The sequence below is a fragment of the Mauremys mutica genome, chromosome 1, assembly GCF_020497125.1.
Source record: "Mauremys mutica isolate MM-2020 ecotype Southern chromosome 1, ASM2049712v1, whole genome shotgun sequence".
Lineage (NCBI taxonomy): Eukaryota > Metazoa > Chordata > Testudines > Geoemydidae > Mauremys > Mauremys mutica.
The window spans coordinates 241,269,923-241,288,887 of NC_059072.1; the positions used below are offsets into that span (position 1 = coordinate 241,269,923).

The 18,965-nt window shown below is 41.9% G+C and overlaps 1 protein-coding gene across 1 annotated transcript in view; it reads right to left on the minus strand.

The window, feature by feature from the left end:
- The window catches only part of LOC123363564 (cohesin subunit SA-2-like), a 103,471-nt gene that overhangs the window by 20,529 nt on the left and 63,977 nt on the right, over positions 1–18,965 (minus strand). Inside the window, exons 16-29 of the mRNA XM_045004689.1 lie at positions 18,148–18,259; positions 16,630–16,733; positions 16,022–16,114; positions 15,848–15,937; positions 13,738–13,941; positions 12,171–12,247; positions 10,176–10,263; positions 7,907–7,987; positions 6,993–7,085; positions 5,719–5,875; positions 2,713–2,864; positions 1,912–2,013; positions 484–629; positions 259–387 (exon numbers count right to left, since the gene is read on the minus strand). Of these exons, the coding sequence (XP_044860624.1) occupies positions 259–387; positions 484–629; positions 1,912–2,013; positions 2,713–2,864; positions 5,719–5,875; positions 6,993–7,085; positions 7,907–7,987; positions 10,176–10,263; positions 12,171–12,247; positions 13,738–13,941; positions 15,848–15,937; positions 16,022–16,114; positions 16,630–16,733; positions 18,148–18,259 (1,628 nt within the window). The remainder of the gene's footprint in view (positions 1–258; positions 388–483; positions 630–1,911; positions 2,014–2,712; positions 2,865–5,718; positions 5,876–6,992; positions 7,086–7,906; positions 7,988–10,175; positions 10,264–12,170; positions 12,248–13,737; positions 13,942–15,847; positions 15,938–16,021; positions 16,115–16,629; positions 16,734–18,147; positions 18,260–18,965) is intronic.

Sequence of the window (18,965 nt, forward strand, 5' to 3'; positions counted from 1 at the left end):
GATTTGGTATGTAGATGCATGACCCCAAAAAACTGCTAGCATAGACTGAAATAGAGAAGAAATCAAAACTGAAAAAGTGTCCAATCATCCACACTTCTGATGGGAAACCAAACGGATTTCCAAAGTCGACCAGACAGAGAAGTGCTTGAGCAATTCTTCCAACAATGCAGATCAAGCGATCCATTATTCAAAGATACACTGTACAAAAACTATCATCTAAGTTCACTTGTCTGGCAATAAGCAATGAAGGTAACTTACACTAATCTTTTGTCAGGCTTTAGTAGCTTATTGGAGAATTCACTGATGATTAACAGAAAGTTTAAATTTGGAGGCAGGCATTTCCCTTCCACTCCAGCAGCTCCTTGAAAGGCAAATTCAATCCCTTCTCTATTAGAGGGGAAAAAATAAGAGAGACAAGGTAATTTCACAGAGAAAACAAACAAAGGCAATGCCATGGACCATATATGGTTATGTGGCACATACTTGTGTATCATGGCTACTGATTCTCTGGATTTCACCTGATCCCAGCCAAATGTCAGTGAAAAGCGACGAGCAAGTTCTTTAATGTTCGTGAAAGAAGAATCCATGCTGTTGGTACTACCATGGGTTTCTGTATGTTTCTGAAACAGCTGCAAAACCACAAACACCAATGTAAACTTCCAGGCAACAAAAGCACAAGAAGAACACAGCAGCCATACAATACTTACCTCATGTAGAGAGAAGCTTTGCAAAGGAAACAGACAAGCGCAAAACACACTCACTTGGAACAAACCTCAGAGGTCTGAGCACTGCACAGGGAAATATCGGCAAAGGATGTCACTCTGTTTAGCAGGTCGGATGCCCTCCCTACACCCATAGGCCTCTAGTCCTGCAAAGTGATGAGTGCCTTCAATTCCCACTGAGATCAGTGGATCTGGTCAGAGGGCTTAATCTCACCCTGAGGGTTAGAGAAAATCAGCATAGATACACAGCGGCTAGTTTTGAAAGAGAGGCAGCAATGCTTGCCCATGTAGTTGAGGGCAGGACTGAGCCAACAGAGAGATGCAGACTTTATTACTAATTTTTTTTCTAATAGAACATGTAGGTAGTTTGTTCCCTTCAACCTGCAAATTTTGAAGGTCAACGAAAGACCAACCTGGGCCAGTTGTCTATGTGATATGTAACAGGCTTTCTGACTATGTGGGCAGAATATATGTGGCCAAATGCAGCTCACCCTCACTTTATCTCGTATTTCAGGGGTTGGGTTGTGGATCTAAGCTCCGGGCGAAGAGTGTGAAGTCAGCAGAGCTCATGTATCAGCCACTCTAGGAGGAGTCTGTTCTGCAACTTAAGAGTATGACACGGATGCTGGGAGAACAGATGTCCATGAGGAAACCAGGCTAGAGCAGTTTCTAAAACAGATTATCAGGCTCGATGCTGCTATAGCTATAGCAAAGTTGGTGTAACTAGAGGAGCAGGGGGCATCATCACGTGTGTCCAATTTCTTCAGAAAACATCTAATTTAAATTCTCTAGTCAAGCATGGAAACAATGGGGGCCAGATCCCAGAAGGCACTGCCCACCTCTGGAGAAATGCCAACCACCCCCAATTTCAGTGGGAGTTGTGGCTGCTCAGCACCATGTAGACAGAGGCCCTTAATCTGAGTCTTGCAACACAAGACATTTGCCATAGTCCATGAATATTAACAATCCTAAAAGATCAGGTATTTGGCAAAAAAATAATTACATTTTTACTCTTAGGCCAAAGGGCTCATAAGGTGCTCTGACAATGAAAAGCACTTACATGAATTCAAGAAAGTGACTTTTTCACTACCTATTTAAATTAGTTTGAATAACTATGACAAGGTACATGGAAAAGTATAGTGTGGGGATGGCTTTCATTAGAGTCCCTTTCCTTCTGCATTACTCTTACCTGCTGCAGGCAGAGAATCAACGTCCTGGCACTCTGGATTTTGTTGTTATGCCTCGTCCTGCTCAGGGTTTCTTTAATTATATCTCCAAAATCATTGTAGGTCTATTCATGCAAAAAATACGTAAGAGAAACATCACTACCTTACTACAGCTTTATGAATACACAATACCTGGGGTACACATCTGATACACAGGAAAAACAGAAACTGCTAAGGAAAACTGAACAATTCATAAAATATACCAGATCCTAGGTATCTTGCTAAACAGAACTTTTAGTACATGTTTTCACAAGAATAATTTTATGTATGCTCCTTTGTAAAGTACTGTGAGATCTATGGATGAAAAACAGTTAAGTATTATTCTGACAGGAGGACTGAATCTGTGAGTTGGAAACAGAATATGTAGCTTTTCACACCTAACCACTGATTCACACCCAGCCCTGGCCACATGGAGACCAAGTGTCATCACCAGCTGATGGCTGTTGAAACCACTCATTTCACTCAAGTTTAGAGTGATCCTAGTGACCAAGTGTCACCGTCACAAATGGCACCTCTCTGGCAGTCTGTACAGAAGCCAAAGAGTTAATGAATGGGGAACTAAATTATCCTCTTAGTAATCATTCATTCTACTCTGAGATACATTAGCAGAGCACTGAGGAGAAGCCTGCACTGCTACTGTTCATTTCTGCAATCATTTTGTGCATAAACAGATGACTCTGGCCTCCAAGGCTGCTAATCCAGCATCTTCACAAGCACTAGAGTCACTTTAATGTCGTAAATGCATTTTCAAGGCTAAGTGTTACCTTCATATAGTGCTTATAGATCTCAGCAGCCGCAGACATCTCCACCACGGTAAACACAATTAGCTTGCAATAGACTGCAAGAAGACTCCGCCTCCTGTGCAAATCATTCAATTTGTAGCTCTCCTTTTCCCTCTCCTCCTCTTCTGTCAAGTCTAGGGAAATAAGCATGCTAAGGCTTTGTTCTAACGTTTTACTCAATGTATTTTATTTTTAAGGCCAACTTTAACCTGAATAACACAAACTCAGCTGTTCAGCCAACTCTCTAAATAACAGACACTATCCTTTCCAAAGGATATAGGTTTATTTCCATTTAAAAGCTCACAGCTGATGATAGTGCAAGCTACTCATCTGCATATCCTTTCTATTCTGATCTTTGTAGGGATTTCACATTTCTACCAGTCAGAATTTCCCTGTAAGATCCTGGCTATAGCCGTAGGACAGGACCAAAACACGGAACACAGAACAAAAACCAAACACATATGACAGAAAAAGACCAGCGAACCATATCAACATATTTTCCTTAAAATAAATCAATGCCAGCGCCCAGCACTCAATGCATGAGTAACTCCACATAAACAAACCAGTACGCACAGCCTGTGAGAGAAGAATTCAGTTGCAAGTTTCCAAGTGGTTATCAACACTGACATTTGACATTTACTTAGCGTGTAAACTCTCTAGGGCAGGTCATTTTGTTCTTTGCGTGTATAGTGCCCAACACAATGGGGTTCTGGTCCATAACTGGGGGCCCCAGGATTACTTCAGTACAAATAATAATAAATTTGGGAACCAATTGCTTTTACGGTTTTTGCCAGCCTGGTTGCTGGAGGTGCTTGGAGAGAGTTACCTGCAGAAGGAAAGCCTGGGAGGGTTAGACTCTTGCCTGGAGTGAATTCTCCCTCCTCGCTGCCAGAAAGCTTCCCTGATCTCTGGCCTAGGAATCCCACATGACCTGTTTCTGCCACTCAAACCCAGCCTTTGGCCTAGGAACCAATGAGAGGCAGGTAGGCTGACCAGGAGTAAATGACTGTCAGGGTCAGAACTGACATTGGGCAGCTGCCAGATAACACAGGCAGATGGGCTCATGGGAGAGAAAAGACAAGGAATCGCTCCTGGATGAAGGAGTTTGTTGAGTTTATTGTAGGGGAGACAGTAAGACAGTGAGTTTGGAGGGGGAAGTTGGGATCCTTTGTTGGGAGGACTGAGGAATTGAAAATATGTTTCTCCGCATGTTCAATTCCTCAGAGCAAGTTGCTGGATGAGTATCATAGAACTGTAGGCCTGGAAGGGACCTCAAAAGGTCAGCTAGTCCAGCCCTCTGCACTGAGGCAGACCAAGTAAACCTAGACCATCCCTGAGAGGTGTTTGTCTAACCTATTCCTAAAATCCTCCAATAAGGGGGTTCCACAACCTCCCTTAGAAGCCTATTCCAGACCTTAACTACCCTTATAGTTAGGAAGATTTTCCTATTAGCTAACCTAAATCTACCTTGCTGCAGATTAAGCCAATTACTTCTTGTCCTACCTTCATGGAGAACAACTGATCACAGTCCTCTTTTTAACAGCCCTTAATGTATCTGAAGACTGTTATTAGTCTTCTTTTCTCAAGACTAAACATGCCCCGTTTTTTCAACCTTTCCTCAGAGGTCAGGATGTCTAAACCTTTCATCATTTTTGTTGCTCTCCTCTGGATTCTCTCCAGTTTGTCCGCATGTTTCTTAAAGTGTGGTGCCCAAAGATGGACGCAGTACTCCAGCTGAGGCCTCCCCAGTGCCGAGCAAAGCGGGACAGTTACCTCCTATGTCTTAGGTACAACACTCCTGTTAATACACCTTGGAATGATATTAGCCTTTTTCACAACTCTTACTCAATTTGTGATCCACTATCATCAGTGACCAGGGCGTGGGTGGGCATGCTTAGTGGTCCAACCAGGAGTCTGGCCTAATGGATAGAACAGCTGTCGGTGCCTAGGGTCAGAGGTCAGACACTACAGTAAGAAATCGGATCAGAGGAGTTAGAACCGGGTTACCTGGAGTGAGGCAAGGCTGGGTCCAAGGCAGGGTCCCAGGCAAAAGCAGGGCTGGAATAAGGCTGCGAACAAGGCGGGAGCAGGACTGAAATCAAGATGGGAGCAGGAGCTATATATCGCAGTTGTGGGCAAATGGTTTGAGCAGCTACTGAACTGTTGCTTAAGAGCTCGTCTGCTGACCCTTCCAACTGATCAAGTGGTGTAGCCAACAAGGCAGCCTACGACAGGCCGGCTGCATTCAGTACGGTGCCCAGAGACTGGCCCTGTTGCAGGCCCCAATGCCTGATCCACTATAATCCCCAGATCCTTTTCAGCAGTACTACAACCTAGCCATTTATAACCCATTTCGTAGTTGTGCATTTGATTTTTCCTTCCTAAGTGAATTTAATCTTGTTGATTTCTGACCAATTCTCCAATTTGTCAAGGTCCTATCGCCGCATTCTTGGTGCCATAAAGAATTAGCAGCATCTTTTCAAAACCATTCACAACATAACCTAATATTTGCATTACTGTTCTAAATCTGTTTGAAAATGATAGAAGAGCAGCAAATACCATAATATTTTCTGCAAAATCAAACTCATTCAAATAATATATACTAACCCCTAGTTTGATGGCTTGGAACTATTATACATCAACTAATCCACAGTTCCTCACCTAAAATCCCTCCAGGAGCATGGTTAACAGAATAATTCTAAGCCATTAAAATCTATCTCAGGGTTTTACAGTGCTACCTATTAATGTACTATGTACCTCAGCCCCTTCCATATAAAAATCAATTAGCAATACCTCCTCTGGTAAAGCCACAGCAGACATAAATCTGTGTATACTAAATGATCCATTTTGTTTGTATTTATATGCTACAGCTCTATTTGTAAAGAAATAAAAAAAATTAGCAGCCCCTCAGCCTGGCAATGTCAAATGCTGCAGATGAATGACATCAGAAAATGTTAGTTTACTTCCTTGCTGAGGACAGTGGCTGACCTTTGATTTCTTCTTTGTCCTCTGTGAAAACATGATCCTGGATAAACAAAAGCATTTTTGACTGAAGGGATGCGCTGGGAAGGACTCCTACAGCTTCATCGTCACGTGAAGATTGGTGACTCACAATCATCAGTAAATCACAGAGTATCATGAAGGCCTGTAACATACACACATGCCAAACGAGGATTTAGGAATTTGGGGAAAAGCTGTCAGAACAATGATATTTTTTCATCTCCATTATCAACTATTATTTCTACAAGACCAAAGTTACATTCTCAGCAATTAAACCCATTTTTTCAGGCATTTATAAACAAACGAGAGCCGTAAATACACTCATAACAACGGTGAGTGTAGTGATTGTTAAAAGAACTGCAAATGCAAATAGGAAAATTCAATTTACTTCAATAATATGTGCTGAAAGTGCCCTGCCAACTACCCATGGTAGAAGGAGCCTTCACAGCACATCAGCAACATAAAGAGCAACCTTTTGTTTCCTCTGCCACCACCCATTTAAGGTTCCTTGAGTCACAGATTGCCAACTCCCAATCCAGGGTGACACCACAGCACGTACCATGCTGTGACCTCAGTTTATATAATTAGGTTAATACATTTAGTCTTCAAATCACCTGACAAATATTAATCCATCCCAACAACACCTCTTCAAGGTAAATTTTGTTATCTCCGCTTTACAGATGGAAAGACTAAGGGAGTCAATGGCAGAACTGCAATTAGAACTCAGGAGTTCCTAGCATCCAGTCCTGTGCTCAAACCTCTAGACATCATCTGTTTCTTCCCTCCTCAGTGCCAGAGACCTACATTGTAGCCCAGAGGCTGGGAAAGTTGTGGGGGGAGGAGGAAAGTAATATTACATTGTGCATTTTAGTAGTCTTATCATTATTTTACATGTAAAAGTTAAGAATATTTTGCAAACCCTTACAATATATTTTATTAATGAAGAGCTGGCTACATCCGCTCAAGGATTTTACTAGTGGTAGCATTTAGCACAAGTTATTGTTGAGGAGAAAAAAATCTTATTTACATTTTCAGTTCAGTTTTAATTAACACTGCAACTCAGATTTAGCCCCCAGTCCTTCAACTGGCTCCATGCAGATGCATTCCAGTCCTTGCACAGCACGCCGTGGTAGTTCATTAACAAGGACACCACTTATTTTAAAATAAGACTTTTAGAAAGCAAAATAAATGAAGAAAAGGAGTTAAAGGAGGAGTGAGCAAAACACACCATTAAACAAACAAGCCCCTACAGAGCCACTCACCTTTTCACTTAAATCTTGATCTTTATGGCTGAGGTAGCACGCACAAATCTGGCAGAAAAATCTCAACTCTCTGTTCAATGCCAAAAGAGTCTCCTAAAAATTTATGAAGGAAAAAAAACAAAGATTAGACAAATGATGGGCATGGACACCTAGCCAAGGACAGGAGTAGAGCACCAAGACATGTATATCTATTGAATCAGTCTCTAAATGGTTAGCACCCTTCTATCACTTCTGAAACATCAAAAGATGCCAGTTCCATGTCAGTATCTTCTATATACAGGGACACAAAAGAGGAAGAGGACAGACTGAAGAAAGCAGCAATACTCAGTGTAACCAGAAATCTCTATATAGAGAAACTACACCGTTGTTTTTATTTGCATATGGATCAAAATGTAGGAGAGTTCTCATTCTTGTAATTTAAAACTAAAACACCCTATGAAATGGTTAGCATGCTTTTGGTGCTGTGTAAATAATAATTATAACAGAAAAGTGATGGTCAGATTGCCTAACACTTTCCCTGGGCATTCTTCATGCATACCATAGTGCACTAAACACAAACAAATATATGTAAAGACTGAATTCTAAGGGTTTTCATTGAATATTGTATTTTCACTGTTTTTTGTTTAGCAAGCAATCCTTGTCTCCACCATATGTCAGGATTCAGAAGCACGGAACTTTGCACTGAACACAGATGAGCACTTGTTTAATTTAATTATGCCCTTACGGAGATTTTAAAAAGTCTCCAATATTAAAACTCAGAAGAGATAAATGCCTAATCCTACTTTGGTTTCTCCAACAAAATGTTCACAGCATCATTTTGGGAAAGCTTGTCTCTCCCAGGCATCAAAGGACGCAAGTGAATGTGAACCTTTAAAGTGCACCACTTGGTTTCAGAATTATTTGCACTGGCCAACCTTGGAAGATGACCTCTCCACAACTGAAGCTAGCTGCCATAAGAGAGCAAAGTATGTGCACTGTAGAGCTGGTAGGATCATCTGCAAATAAAAGTACATATCTTTTAATAATGTGAAAGGCTTTGTAGTGAAAGCAAAGAATCAACATCTCATATTCTGTATGCTGCTTGTACAAGTATTTCTGCAGCATGAGACATTTAGATCCCAAAACCAGATTCAGGAGGTTTGCAGGCAACTAAGCATGACTTCCTCAGAACCTTTGTCTCTGGATTAAGTTCCTGATTCAGTAAAGCATTAAGGCTCATTGACTTCAATGCAGACTAAGCACACGCTTAAGTGCTTTGTTAAACTTGCACTAGGTAATCATGGCCAGTGGAGGCTATCAGCCTGTAATGCTGAGCAGTATTTCTACCTCCAGCAGCATTAAAGCTGAACAGACAGCTTGAGGTTTGTAGTTTAGACAATAGTTAAGGCCACCTTTTAGTCAGGGGTATTTTTAGTAAAGGTCATAGACCGGTCATGGGCAGTAAACAAAAATTCATGGCCGGTGATCTGTCCATGACTTGTACTATATCGCCCTGACTAAATCTTGCGAGGGAGGGGAACTGCGGGGGCGCCACGGGTGCTCGGGGGTGCAGCCCGGGACCCCCGCAAGTGCTGGGAGGGGCAGCCCGTAACCCCCTCAGGTATGGGGGGTGCAGCCCAGGACCCCCTCTGGTGCTGGGGGTGGGGGTTGGAGGCGCTGGCAGGCTCCCTACCTGGCTCCGCACCTCTCTGGAAGCAGCGACATCCCTCTCCCTCTGCTCCTAGGCAGAGACGTGCCAGGCAGCTCTGCACGCTGCCTCCGGCCTGAGCACTGGCACCGCTGTTCCCATTGGCTGGGAGCCACAGCCAATGAGAGGTTCATGGGTGATGCCTGCAGACAGAGGCAGCATGCAGAGCCCCCTGGCTGCACCTCTGCCAAGGACGGATGTTGTCACTTCTAGGGAGCCTCGCCGAGGTAAGCGCCACCCAGAGCCCTCACCCATGCCCCAATCCCCAGCCCTGAGCCCCCCCTCACACCCAAACTCCTGCTGCTGCTGGGGGAGAGGGGCGTGGTGGCCTGAGACTGCCCCAGCAGTGGCCAGTGCAGCTGGGCCAGGGACTGCCCCGACTGCTCAGGCAGCCCCCTGGCCAGCCGCACCAACCACTGCAGAAGTCACAGAGGTTCCGGAAAGTCACGGAATCCATGACCTCCATGACAAACTCGTAGCCTTAACTATAGTTAATAAGCAAATTGGCTTCACTATAGTAATTTTTGCAAGTAACAGGTCTGAAATAGTTTCACTTCTGGTTAAATTCAATCTGCGAGTGACAAGGAAATCCCTGGATTATTTGTTCTTTGTTCAGCGCGACATTGCACATTTGAGAAAGAGAAATCCTGTCTCTGATTCTAAGCAAACAGCTAATCCAGACTCAGACAATAACAGCATTGGACAATCTTTGCATTAAATTAATCCATGTCCTAATTCCACTGACTTCAACAGGGTTATACCAGAGATGAAGTTGGCTCTCTGTTTCTCAGTTTCCCAAGCTGTGGAATGGGAATAACTACATCCATCTCCCTCACAGGGTGCTGTTGTAAGATAGAACCCTGAAGCGGGACTGGGATCCCATGGGTCCCACAGGACCTGCTGCCACAATAACAGGAGCAGGTAAAATATATCTTGTTGTGGGTGGGATTGGGTGGGGAAAAAAACAGACTGCAGTAATTTGTGAGAAAATACTAAATCTCTTGTCAGTTTGTCATAAATGGAATTTCACCAATGTAAAGCAAGTTGTTTGTTTTGTTTTTTTTAAGTAAAGGTTTCAATACTTAAATTTAAGTGAGGGATAGAAAGATTTGGTGTCTATTATAACAGGAGTTAAAGTATTTTTACATGCTTTAAGCAAGATACTTTTAGTGGTAAAAACTGTGTCTGAATTCTGTTTATCTATACACAATATATTAACCGACCATTTTCTTTTGTTGTGTTGGGGGTTTATTTTAGTAGCATGGAGGAGTCTCTCTCTCTTGTGGGATTTGCAGGATCTAAGGCTTTTGCAGGTGTGAGCAGGATAAAAATGCAAGAAACAATGTGCGAGTGGGTGAAAGTGGATATTGTGGGGTGGGACAGGAGCAAGATTAAAAAATAGTCCCATGCAGGGCTCTAATGTAAGGTTCAGTAAATGATTGTAAAGTACTTGGATAGAATAAATGCTTTATTAGTGCTCAGTATCATCAATTTACCTGAACAGGTAAACTCCCATACTCCATCTCAAAAACCAGCAGCTTTGAAGTCTTCCCATAGAGATTCCATTTGGTGAGATTGTGAGCACTGCCAGTCAAAAAGGAAATGAAATACCACGCTAAAATAATCATAAAGAGAAGAGATAAAAGCTACTGTTTTTAACAGTCCCATTTCTCCCTACATGCAACCTGTTCCTAAAGAAATGATCACAGCTACCAAAAAGATTATACTTTTATTTGGTGAAGAGAGGCTGATTACCTTCACAGTGATACCTGAATTTATTAGGGGAAGTAAGAAAAATCTCACCTACAAATATAAAAAGTAAAATGTATAATCTTTTTGCCAGCATCTAATGGATATCAATGACTTTCAGTGAAAACTAATTGACAAACACTCCACACAAAAATTAAACCAGTTTTGCATGTGCTGGATCCATTTGTGCCCTATGATCCATATAGTTAATTTGGAAATAAACGACCTCCATCTATGCCGACTCTATGTTGGCAGGTAAAGCACAAGGATCTTCCTAATGTTTGATGATAAATGTTAAAGCTGGTCATGATTTGTTTCCTCTACAATGAAATATGCTAAGAAGAGATACCTGAAATCTTCCAGTATAGATAGAAAAAGGGAAATACAGTTTACTATGGCCTAATATTAGTTTTAGCCTTTAGCCTATTGTTTCAGTAGTTATCACAGAATCTTGTTCCTACTACAAAAAATGCAACTTGTGTGAGCCAAAGGAATGAGAATATGCAGAAGGAAACTGAACTTCGACACTTTTTCCACACAAACCAGGAATGCTCTCTCTAAACACTCATCCAGTAGAAGCTCAGAGTTATGAACTGACCAGTCAACCACACAACTCATTTGGAACTGGAAGTACACCCTCAGGCAGCAGCAGAGACAAAAGCCAAAAAGCAAATACAGTACAGTTCTGTGTTAAACATAAACTACTAAAGAAATAAAGGGAAAGCAGCATTCTTTTTCTGCATAATAAAGCTTCAGAGCTGTATTAGGTATCAGGGGGTAGCCATGTTAGTTAAATCTGTTAGTCTTTAAGGTGCCACCGGACTCCAAAGCTGTATTAAGTCAATGTTCAGTTGTAAACTTTTGAAAGAACCACCATAACATTTTGTTCAGAGTTATGAACATTTCAGAGTTATGAACAACCTCCATTCCTGAGGTGTTCGTAACTCTGAGGTTATATTGTACTTCCAAAAAGAGATCTCAGGATTCATGCCTTAAACAGTATTTGGAGCAACAGAGAATCTCAGCAATGCAAGATGAAGGGAAAGCTACTCCTAACCCATGGCCCTATTCTGCCACACTCAGTAGTATCTTACTTGATGAGGAGTCTCAATAAAGTCATTGGTAAGATCCTATTCAAGGTATGTAAGGGTTGCAGAACTGGGCCACTAGTGAGCAAGCAAGAGACTCTGCACTACATGAGAGCAGGGCTTCAGAGACTTGCTCTTTGAGAGATGGAGACCTGACAAATTAGAGTTAACATATTGTGCCTGCTATCAAACATAGTGCTCTTACCCTACACACTGATTGCCAGTCTCGACACTAAGGTGTCTCAAATAGTATCCAGCTAAGAGGGAGGACACAGAAACAGCCCAAAGAAAAGGGCCTATATGCAGACAGTGATATCCCAATCCCGTAAGCAGTCCATGTGCAGACCTCTGATTGACTTCATCACTGCCACTCAAGCCCTACTAGTAAGTTCAAAAAGAACTCTCTGCTCAGAAAGCCTGCCAACATTTAGGAGAGTCTAGAAACTGACAGGAAAAAGTACTTGTGATAAAAGGAATTCCACCGGACCGTTCTATGCACAAACATCACACCTAGTGACTATTTTGATTCTTTTATGTAAACTTGATTAGCCAGTCAACTAACAGCAATTCCTGCTTTTATAGCAGTTCAGTGAGGTTACAGTATGCTAACGGTATAGGAGAGGAAGGCAGTAATCATGTAAACAAACATCTCACTTATGAAAAGCTGCTATTCTTCTCAAAGTGGAATATATTCGGCAAACTCCTTCTTCATCTGTGCAAAGACCTTCTCCCTAAATCACATGAGTTAGGAAAGAGAACAGAATGAACAGAGGTGTTGTGGGCCAGCTGCTAGCTCCTCTACTAACCACAGGCTTGAATTAGACTTTGTCCCAGTTTCGGGAACCATTTACCCCTCGGCTATGTTCCCTAGACCCCTCTCTAAGATAAAGAATAATGTACATGGGATGGAAAGAAGTTATATGTCTGGGAAATGCCATGCTGCTGCTCTCACATTATAACATCCTCATAACTGAAGACCCCACAGCTGCCTCTAGCATCTTGGTAATAAAAACTACAAAGCAGTCTAATGCAGACGTTCTCACGTTGTGGTGTGTGGTCACTGTTGACCCATCAAGCACCTGCTTGTGGTCTGCAGAGAGCTAGCTGCTCACATGGTGCTGGCTTTTCTTGTTTTCAGCTGCCAAGTCACAAAGACAGCTAAAAATACATTAAATACTTTCCTAATATTACTTGCCCATATATGCAATTGCTGTAGTTTCCACAAGGATACAACAGAATCACAAATGGCAAATGAGGTACTCCTTCCAATAAAGAATTAGAAGAGAGGGGTTCCATGAGACAACCTCTTTATTTAGCTGTGGTCCACACTACACAAGTGTTCAAGAACCCCAGTCGACCTCTTAAAAGCTTATTTCTAATTTAAAAAAATACTCACACATGGGAATAGATGTCTATTTAAACTACCAAAATTAATCCAGTGTGGTTTTTTTTGGCCTGACACATTTACAGTATCCCAGCTCCCAATAAAAATCCACTTGTCTGAACTCCCATACTATGGGACACCTGTTAGCAACGGCACAGTTCATCAGCTACAGGCTCCTGTTGTTGAAATCAGCCAGCAAGCTATTCATATCTCCACCGGCTGTTTCTGCTTTTGAGAACTAATGAAAAACTTGGAGAGAGAGACAGCAGTCCTCCTTCCAAAAAGCAAAAGCTACTTTCAAGTCACAAAAGCTACTTTAATGTAATCTAATAATACCTACAGAATTATCTTTAAAAAGAACCTCAAAACAGTAGCAAAGTTATAAAGAGCTTTTTGATTACTGCCAATATGTACAAATGTAGAATTATACCTCCTCTAAAATACTCTATATCTAACAGATCCACCTAGTGCTTCTCATTAGCGCTTAGATGGGCATTTTCAAATAGCAACATTAACCCTCTGTAGCTCAGGGCTAGATTATCCATTGGTGCTCCGGACATAAGAATCCACATGATAGTGCATGCCCAGAAATCCCATTCCGTAGTGCCATAGACTATACCATCCCTTCTCTTCCCCTTCTTCCTGCCAGAACACAATTTTCACTCCTTTAAAATGTAAACAGACAGCCCTTTCAGAGTATTCAGACTGCCTCTGTAAGCTTTGCTCTCCCCAAGCAAAGAAAAACCAGTATATTACCAGTCTTCACATCTCTCCCTTGTATTTATTTCATTTTGATCTTGAAATGTTTCATGTATTTCTACTTCCAGTCATACGCACCTCATGCCAAGAGTCATCCAGCAGCTTATTAAGTTTGTCCACCAATTCATCTATCAGCTGAGTTCTGGCAAGATCCGCCGTCCTGTGGATGGCCAGTTCTTCATTGCAGAGGACATAATACATCCTGGAGCAAGCCTCGAGGACATCCATGTCAGAGTGTTCGGCTACAATGCCTTTCACCACGCTCAGCAAAGCATCCACGTGCTGCAAGTGATCATGATGATACAGTCAAGTCAAAGTTATGCCTATTTATGTTTATGCCTTTTTACTTTACACAACTGAAAACAAAATAAATGCCCGTTTGGGGAGGACAGGCAGGGATTACAGGACAAGATTTTGTTTGTTGCTCTAGGTCTTATAACAGACCTTTTTTTTACTGTCACATAAGAACGGCTATACCGAGTCAGACCAATGGTCCATCTAACCCAACAGTGGCCAGTGCCAGATGCTTCACAGGGAATGAATAGAACAGCAATTATTCAGCAATCCATCCCCTGTCATCCAGTCCAGCTTCTGGTAGTCAGAGGTTTAGGGACACCCAGAGCATGGGGTTGCGTCCCTGACCATCTTGGCTAAGAGCCAACAATGGACTATTCCTCCCTCACCTTATCTGTCTTTTTTTTTTAACCTAATTATACTTTTGGCCTTCACAACATCCCCTGGCCACAAATTCCATAGGTTGACTGTGTATTGTATGAAGAAGCACTTCCTTATGTTCGTTTTAAACCTGAGGCCTAGTAGTTTCATGAAGTGACCCCCCCCCCAGTGTAAATAACACTCCCTGTTAATTTTCTCCACACCAGTCAAGATTTTATAGACCATTATTATATCCCACCTCTGCACGTCATATCTTTTCTAAGCTAAACAATCCCAGTTTTTTTAATCTCTCCTCATATGGAAGCTGTTCCATCCCCCTAATCATTTTTGCTGCTCTTCTCCATACTTTTTCCAATTCTAATACATCTTTTTTGAGATGGGGTGACCAGAACTGCACATAGTATTAAAGATATGTGTGTATCCTGGACCTATATAGAGGCATTAAGGTATTTTCTGTCTTATTTTCGATCCCTTTCATTCCCCTAACATTCTATTAGCTTTGTTGACAGCTGCTGCACATTGAATGGATGTTTTCAGAGAACTATCCACAGTGACTCCAAGATCTCTTTCTTGAGTGGCAACAGCTAATTTAGATCCCATCATTTTGGATGTATAGTTATATATCTTAATATCTTCCTAAAACCTTAATTACCTATTTCAGCCCCAAGTCTAGCAATACACATGACTCTAAATAATAACAGTAGACGAGGCTGAGGGGGAAGAGGGCAAAGAAAGGGCCCTCTAGACCCAAGGCTGCCTGCTGCAGTAACAAAGATGCAGCATGTTTCAGAGCTCCCATCGTTCTGTGGTGGGCTTATTCCCATCACTGGGCCACTGACAGGATTGTTACACAAACAGAAACAGATAACAGCCCATTTCTGCCAAATTGCTACTGCTTTATCGCCCCCTCAGCTAATTTTTTGTGCTGGAAGTACATGGATATGATTTTTCCCTTGCCCTGTTATGGATATTTACAGGGGGGTTAATTTGAGCAATCCACTCCATTTACGTATGGGCTTTGCTATTTCAAGGATTTCATCCTTCCATTCCTGAATTCCCCTCCTCCACAAACAGATATACTATCCCCATTCTTCTCTTTGCAGTTACTACCCTCCCTCGGCAGCTGATAAGGGAGACAGTCTCCAATGAGAATGCAACTTCTTTCTGCAGTAAGCTGCTGGGAGATGCCAACTTAGATACATGTTGTAACTCCCCTCCTCTCAACCCAACAAGAGGTCAAGAAGCAAGAAGTAGTTTATTCCCAAAGCTGGGCCTCCTGCACGAAGCCATAAACCATTATCCACCATGGCCTTAGGCCAACCTTGCTATATCCATACAGACAAATGTTAAAGCATTTCCCTGGTGGCCTCAGTTCAAATATGAAGGGTTTAAACAGGGTATAAGTATTTCTTCATGTCCCAACAGTCTCCTGGCTGTAACAAGGTCTCACTGTAAATTGTCTCATAAATTTGTTATATTTCACACACATCCAACTGCCCCAATTCCTATTCACCTTCTCCAGACGTCCAGTACTGTAAACATCTAAATCATAATACTGGGGAATTTGCAGGAGGTTCGCCACTTTTTCAGCATCTGCTGAATACTGCAGAGGAAAACAGGATATGAGTGTGCTGCAGGAATTTTAATGAAATATTTAACAGGCGCTCATGGAACAGCTGCTAGTTACCTTTGCCAAGAGCTGAGGAAGCACCACAATAAAGTGCTCAGTAATTTTGGTACAATCTTCCAATTGTATTTTCTTCTCTTTCGCTGACAGGATCTACAGACAAAGCATTCTGCTTCAGTAATAAAATACTCTTGGAGTTGGTTGGAATTTTACACCTACCCCAAGGTTAACTTTGCATATTAATATACCTTTAACTAACACAAACCACCAGGCTAAGGCAAAGATTTTCCCCCCCCATGGGATTTCTCTCCCTTCCATCCCTTTTTTTTTTTTTTAAATAAAATACTTGAGTTAATGTTGAACAACCAGAGTACTGTTTGGATGTAGGCTGCTTTATAACGACATCTACTGATGGATAAAATGGTCGCTGTGTGTCGTTAGCATGCTTCCACAGAGCTGAGCTTCCTCTAAAAGCTCATCTCATTCAATATCCACTGATAAGATGTTTTGTCTGAAGGTCAAAAGGCATCGTGTTTGTCTTGTAAAAAAAAAATGCTGCTCTCTTTCTGCCGACGTACCTGTGGCTAGGAAAGTGCTTTTGGCAGAGCACGTAGGGAGGACCATTTTGATTGCAACATAATAAATATATCAGAATAAAACCCACTGACCTTCTTGGCTGCTCCTCTGCCCACAGGAGGGTGACCTTCAGCGGCTTCTCGAACGGTCACTAAGATTATTTCAATGAGGGCGCTTTCCTGGGCATCACTCAATGCTGTAAGCAAATCATCATCTCTTCAGTGTCTCACAAAAGAAAAGTGAAGATGCAGGGATGACTAATGAGGACAGTTGACTCATTCCTCTAAACAACTTTGAAGGGGCAGGGAGAGAGATACTGTTGAAACTAAAACTGCTGGAAGTTTGCTAAGTCCAACCTGAATGGGAACTGAAATTATTTTCTGTTATACAGAGTAAAAAAAGCAACTATTTCTTCTATGGCACCATTGGGAGATAGGTTCCTAAAAATGTCTTTAAAAATCTAGGCCTATGTGCTTTGATCCCACAGCAAAGAACTGCCTCTAGTTCTGCCACAATAAACAGTGTTCAAGGGATTTTCTACATAAAACTAAACCCTCTAACATATTTGATTTCTGAAAGTGGCATTAAATTCAATTCAGCATCTTCCTTTCCAGTGGTGAATATCAGCTCCACGCTACTCTGTTTCAATGAGATCGGCGCATTTAGGTTCCTTAACTCGGCCATGAAAACCAATATGCCCCTTGAAATGTAAAACATAGATTAAGATTTCTGAATACAAAGGAACCTTCGTGTAGTGAATTCTTTTTTCTTCTCACCTTGTAGTGAAGTTATTCGGTGTGATTCACTACAACCACAGCTACAATACACACATTGTGATTCACAGAAACTATTTGGAATTTTTAATTTACTTTAGAATAAAATTAATTTTCCTAAGTTTGTTATGAGTGGATCTCACTGCATTTGCCAAATAAAGCAACAGGTTCAGTGTCGCAGAAATGACATTTCCCCAGAAGAGAACAGGCCAAATTCAGACCTAACTCCAATGAAATTTCATCCTCTTCCACCAGACCTGAGGCTCATCTTCTGGGGAACCTTTAGCAGAATGTGACTCTAGAACCACATATAGCAACACAGGGCCCTATATGTGCCTCTTTTGCAATCCAGGGATGTTACTGGAGATTCTCTCCTCCAGCAAGTAGAGAACCATTCACCACAGTGCTCCCAAAGCTGCCTGACACACACCTGACTGTTGAGGCAGAAATAGTACAGAACAAACACACTGCGGCCCCTGGAATCCCTTCTTCACCCTCTGAGTAGCCGAGAGAGAAAGAGAAGAAACATTCTTCACCCTCTGGCCCCCAGCAGACAGGCAGGAAGGAGGGAGAAAGAAGATAGGAGGGAGGAGTCACTGAGAGGCATAAATATTTAGGGCATAAGTGGTGGATAGTGTTTCCCCAGGTTTTCATAGGAATACTGCATCAATATTTGAGGGCATTGAGTCATGGCAGGACACTGAGCCAAAACTGTTTGGTGGCTCTGTGCAACCAAGAGGCTCTCCAAGTGACCTTGCTATAGTTCAAAGTGAAGGAAGTTTCTTCTAGTAAATAAAATGAGTAATTTGGGCAACACTAAGGTTTTAGCTCACCTACCTTCTTCTTCAGCAGTTTCCAATAAAAGAGTGGTCATGCACTCCCAGTCCTTCAGCAAACTGCCTGCCCAATCCCACAGGCTGTCTACAAGGTACGTGACGTGTTTATGTAGCTAGGGATTAAAAACATAAGCCTACAGAATCAAACGTTTACTGAAATGTGAATACAGCTTATTACATATTTCACCCTCTTTCTCTCATTATAGAACCGTACATGTGTATATATTTTTTTCAATGTGTGTATTTTTTGACTAGACCCAAACTAAATAATAATTCTTCAGTTTGATATATGGGGAACATCATAAGAGAAAAAGATATCAGAGGGGTAGCCGTGTTAGTCTGGTTCTGTAAAAGCAGCAAAGAATCCTGTGGCACCTTATAGACTAACAGACGTTTTGCAGCATGAGCTTTCGTGGGTGAATGCCCACTTCGTCGGATGCAAGAGACAAAGTGGGCATTCACCCACGAAAGCTCATGCTGCAAAACGTCTGTTAGTCTATAAGGTGCCACAGGATTCTTTGCTGCTTTTAAGAGAAAAAGAGTTACTTAAAGGACAGAAGAAAGATTTCCTAAAAAGACTAGTCTCCCCAAAGCTGTCCTGAATATCGCTATTTGATTGCTGTTTGTAACACCTAAAATGCCCATTCCCATTCAAGAGCTTGAAAAGAGTTACACTTTAGTTGCTATCCCTGGCTGAGCAGTCCCAGTTTTTTCAGAAAGCCAGTTCAACACCCCCTCTCTGCACTGATACAGCTGTAGAATAAGAGGCGTGGTACAACCAAACACACGTGTACAGATTTACTTTACTGAAGCTCATCC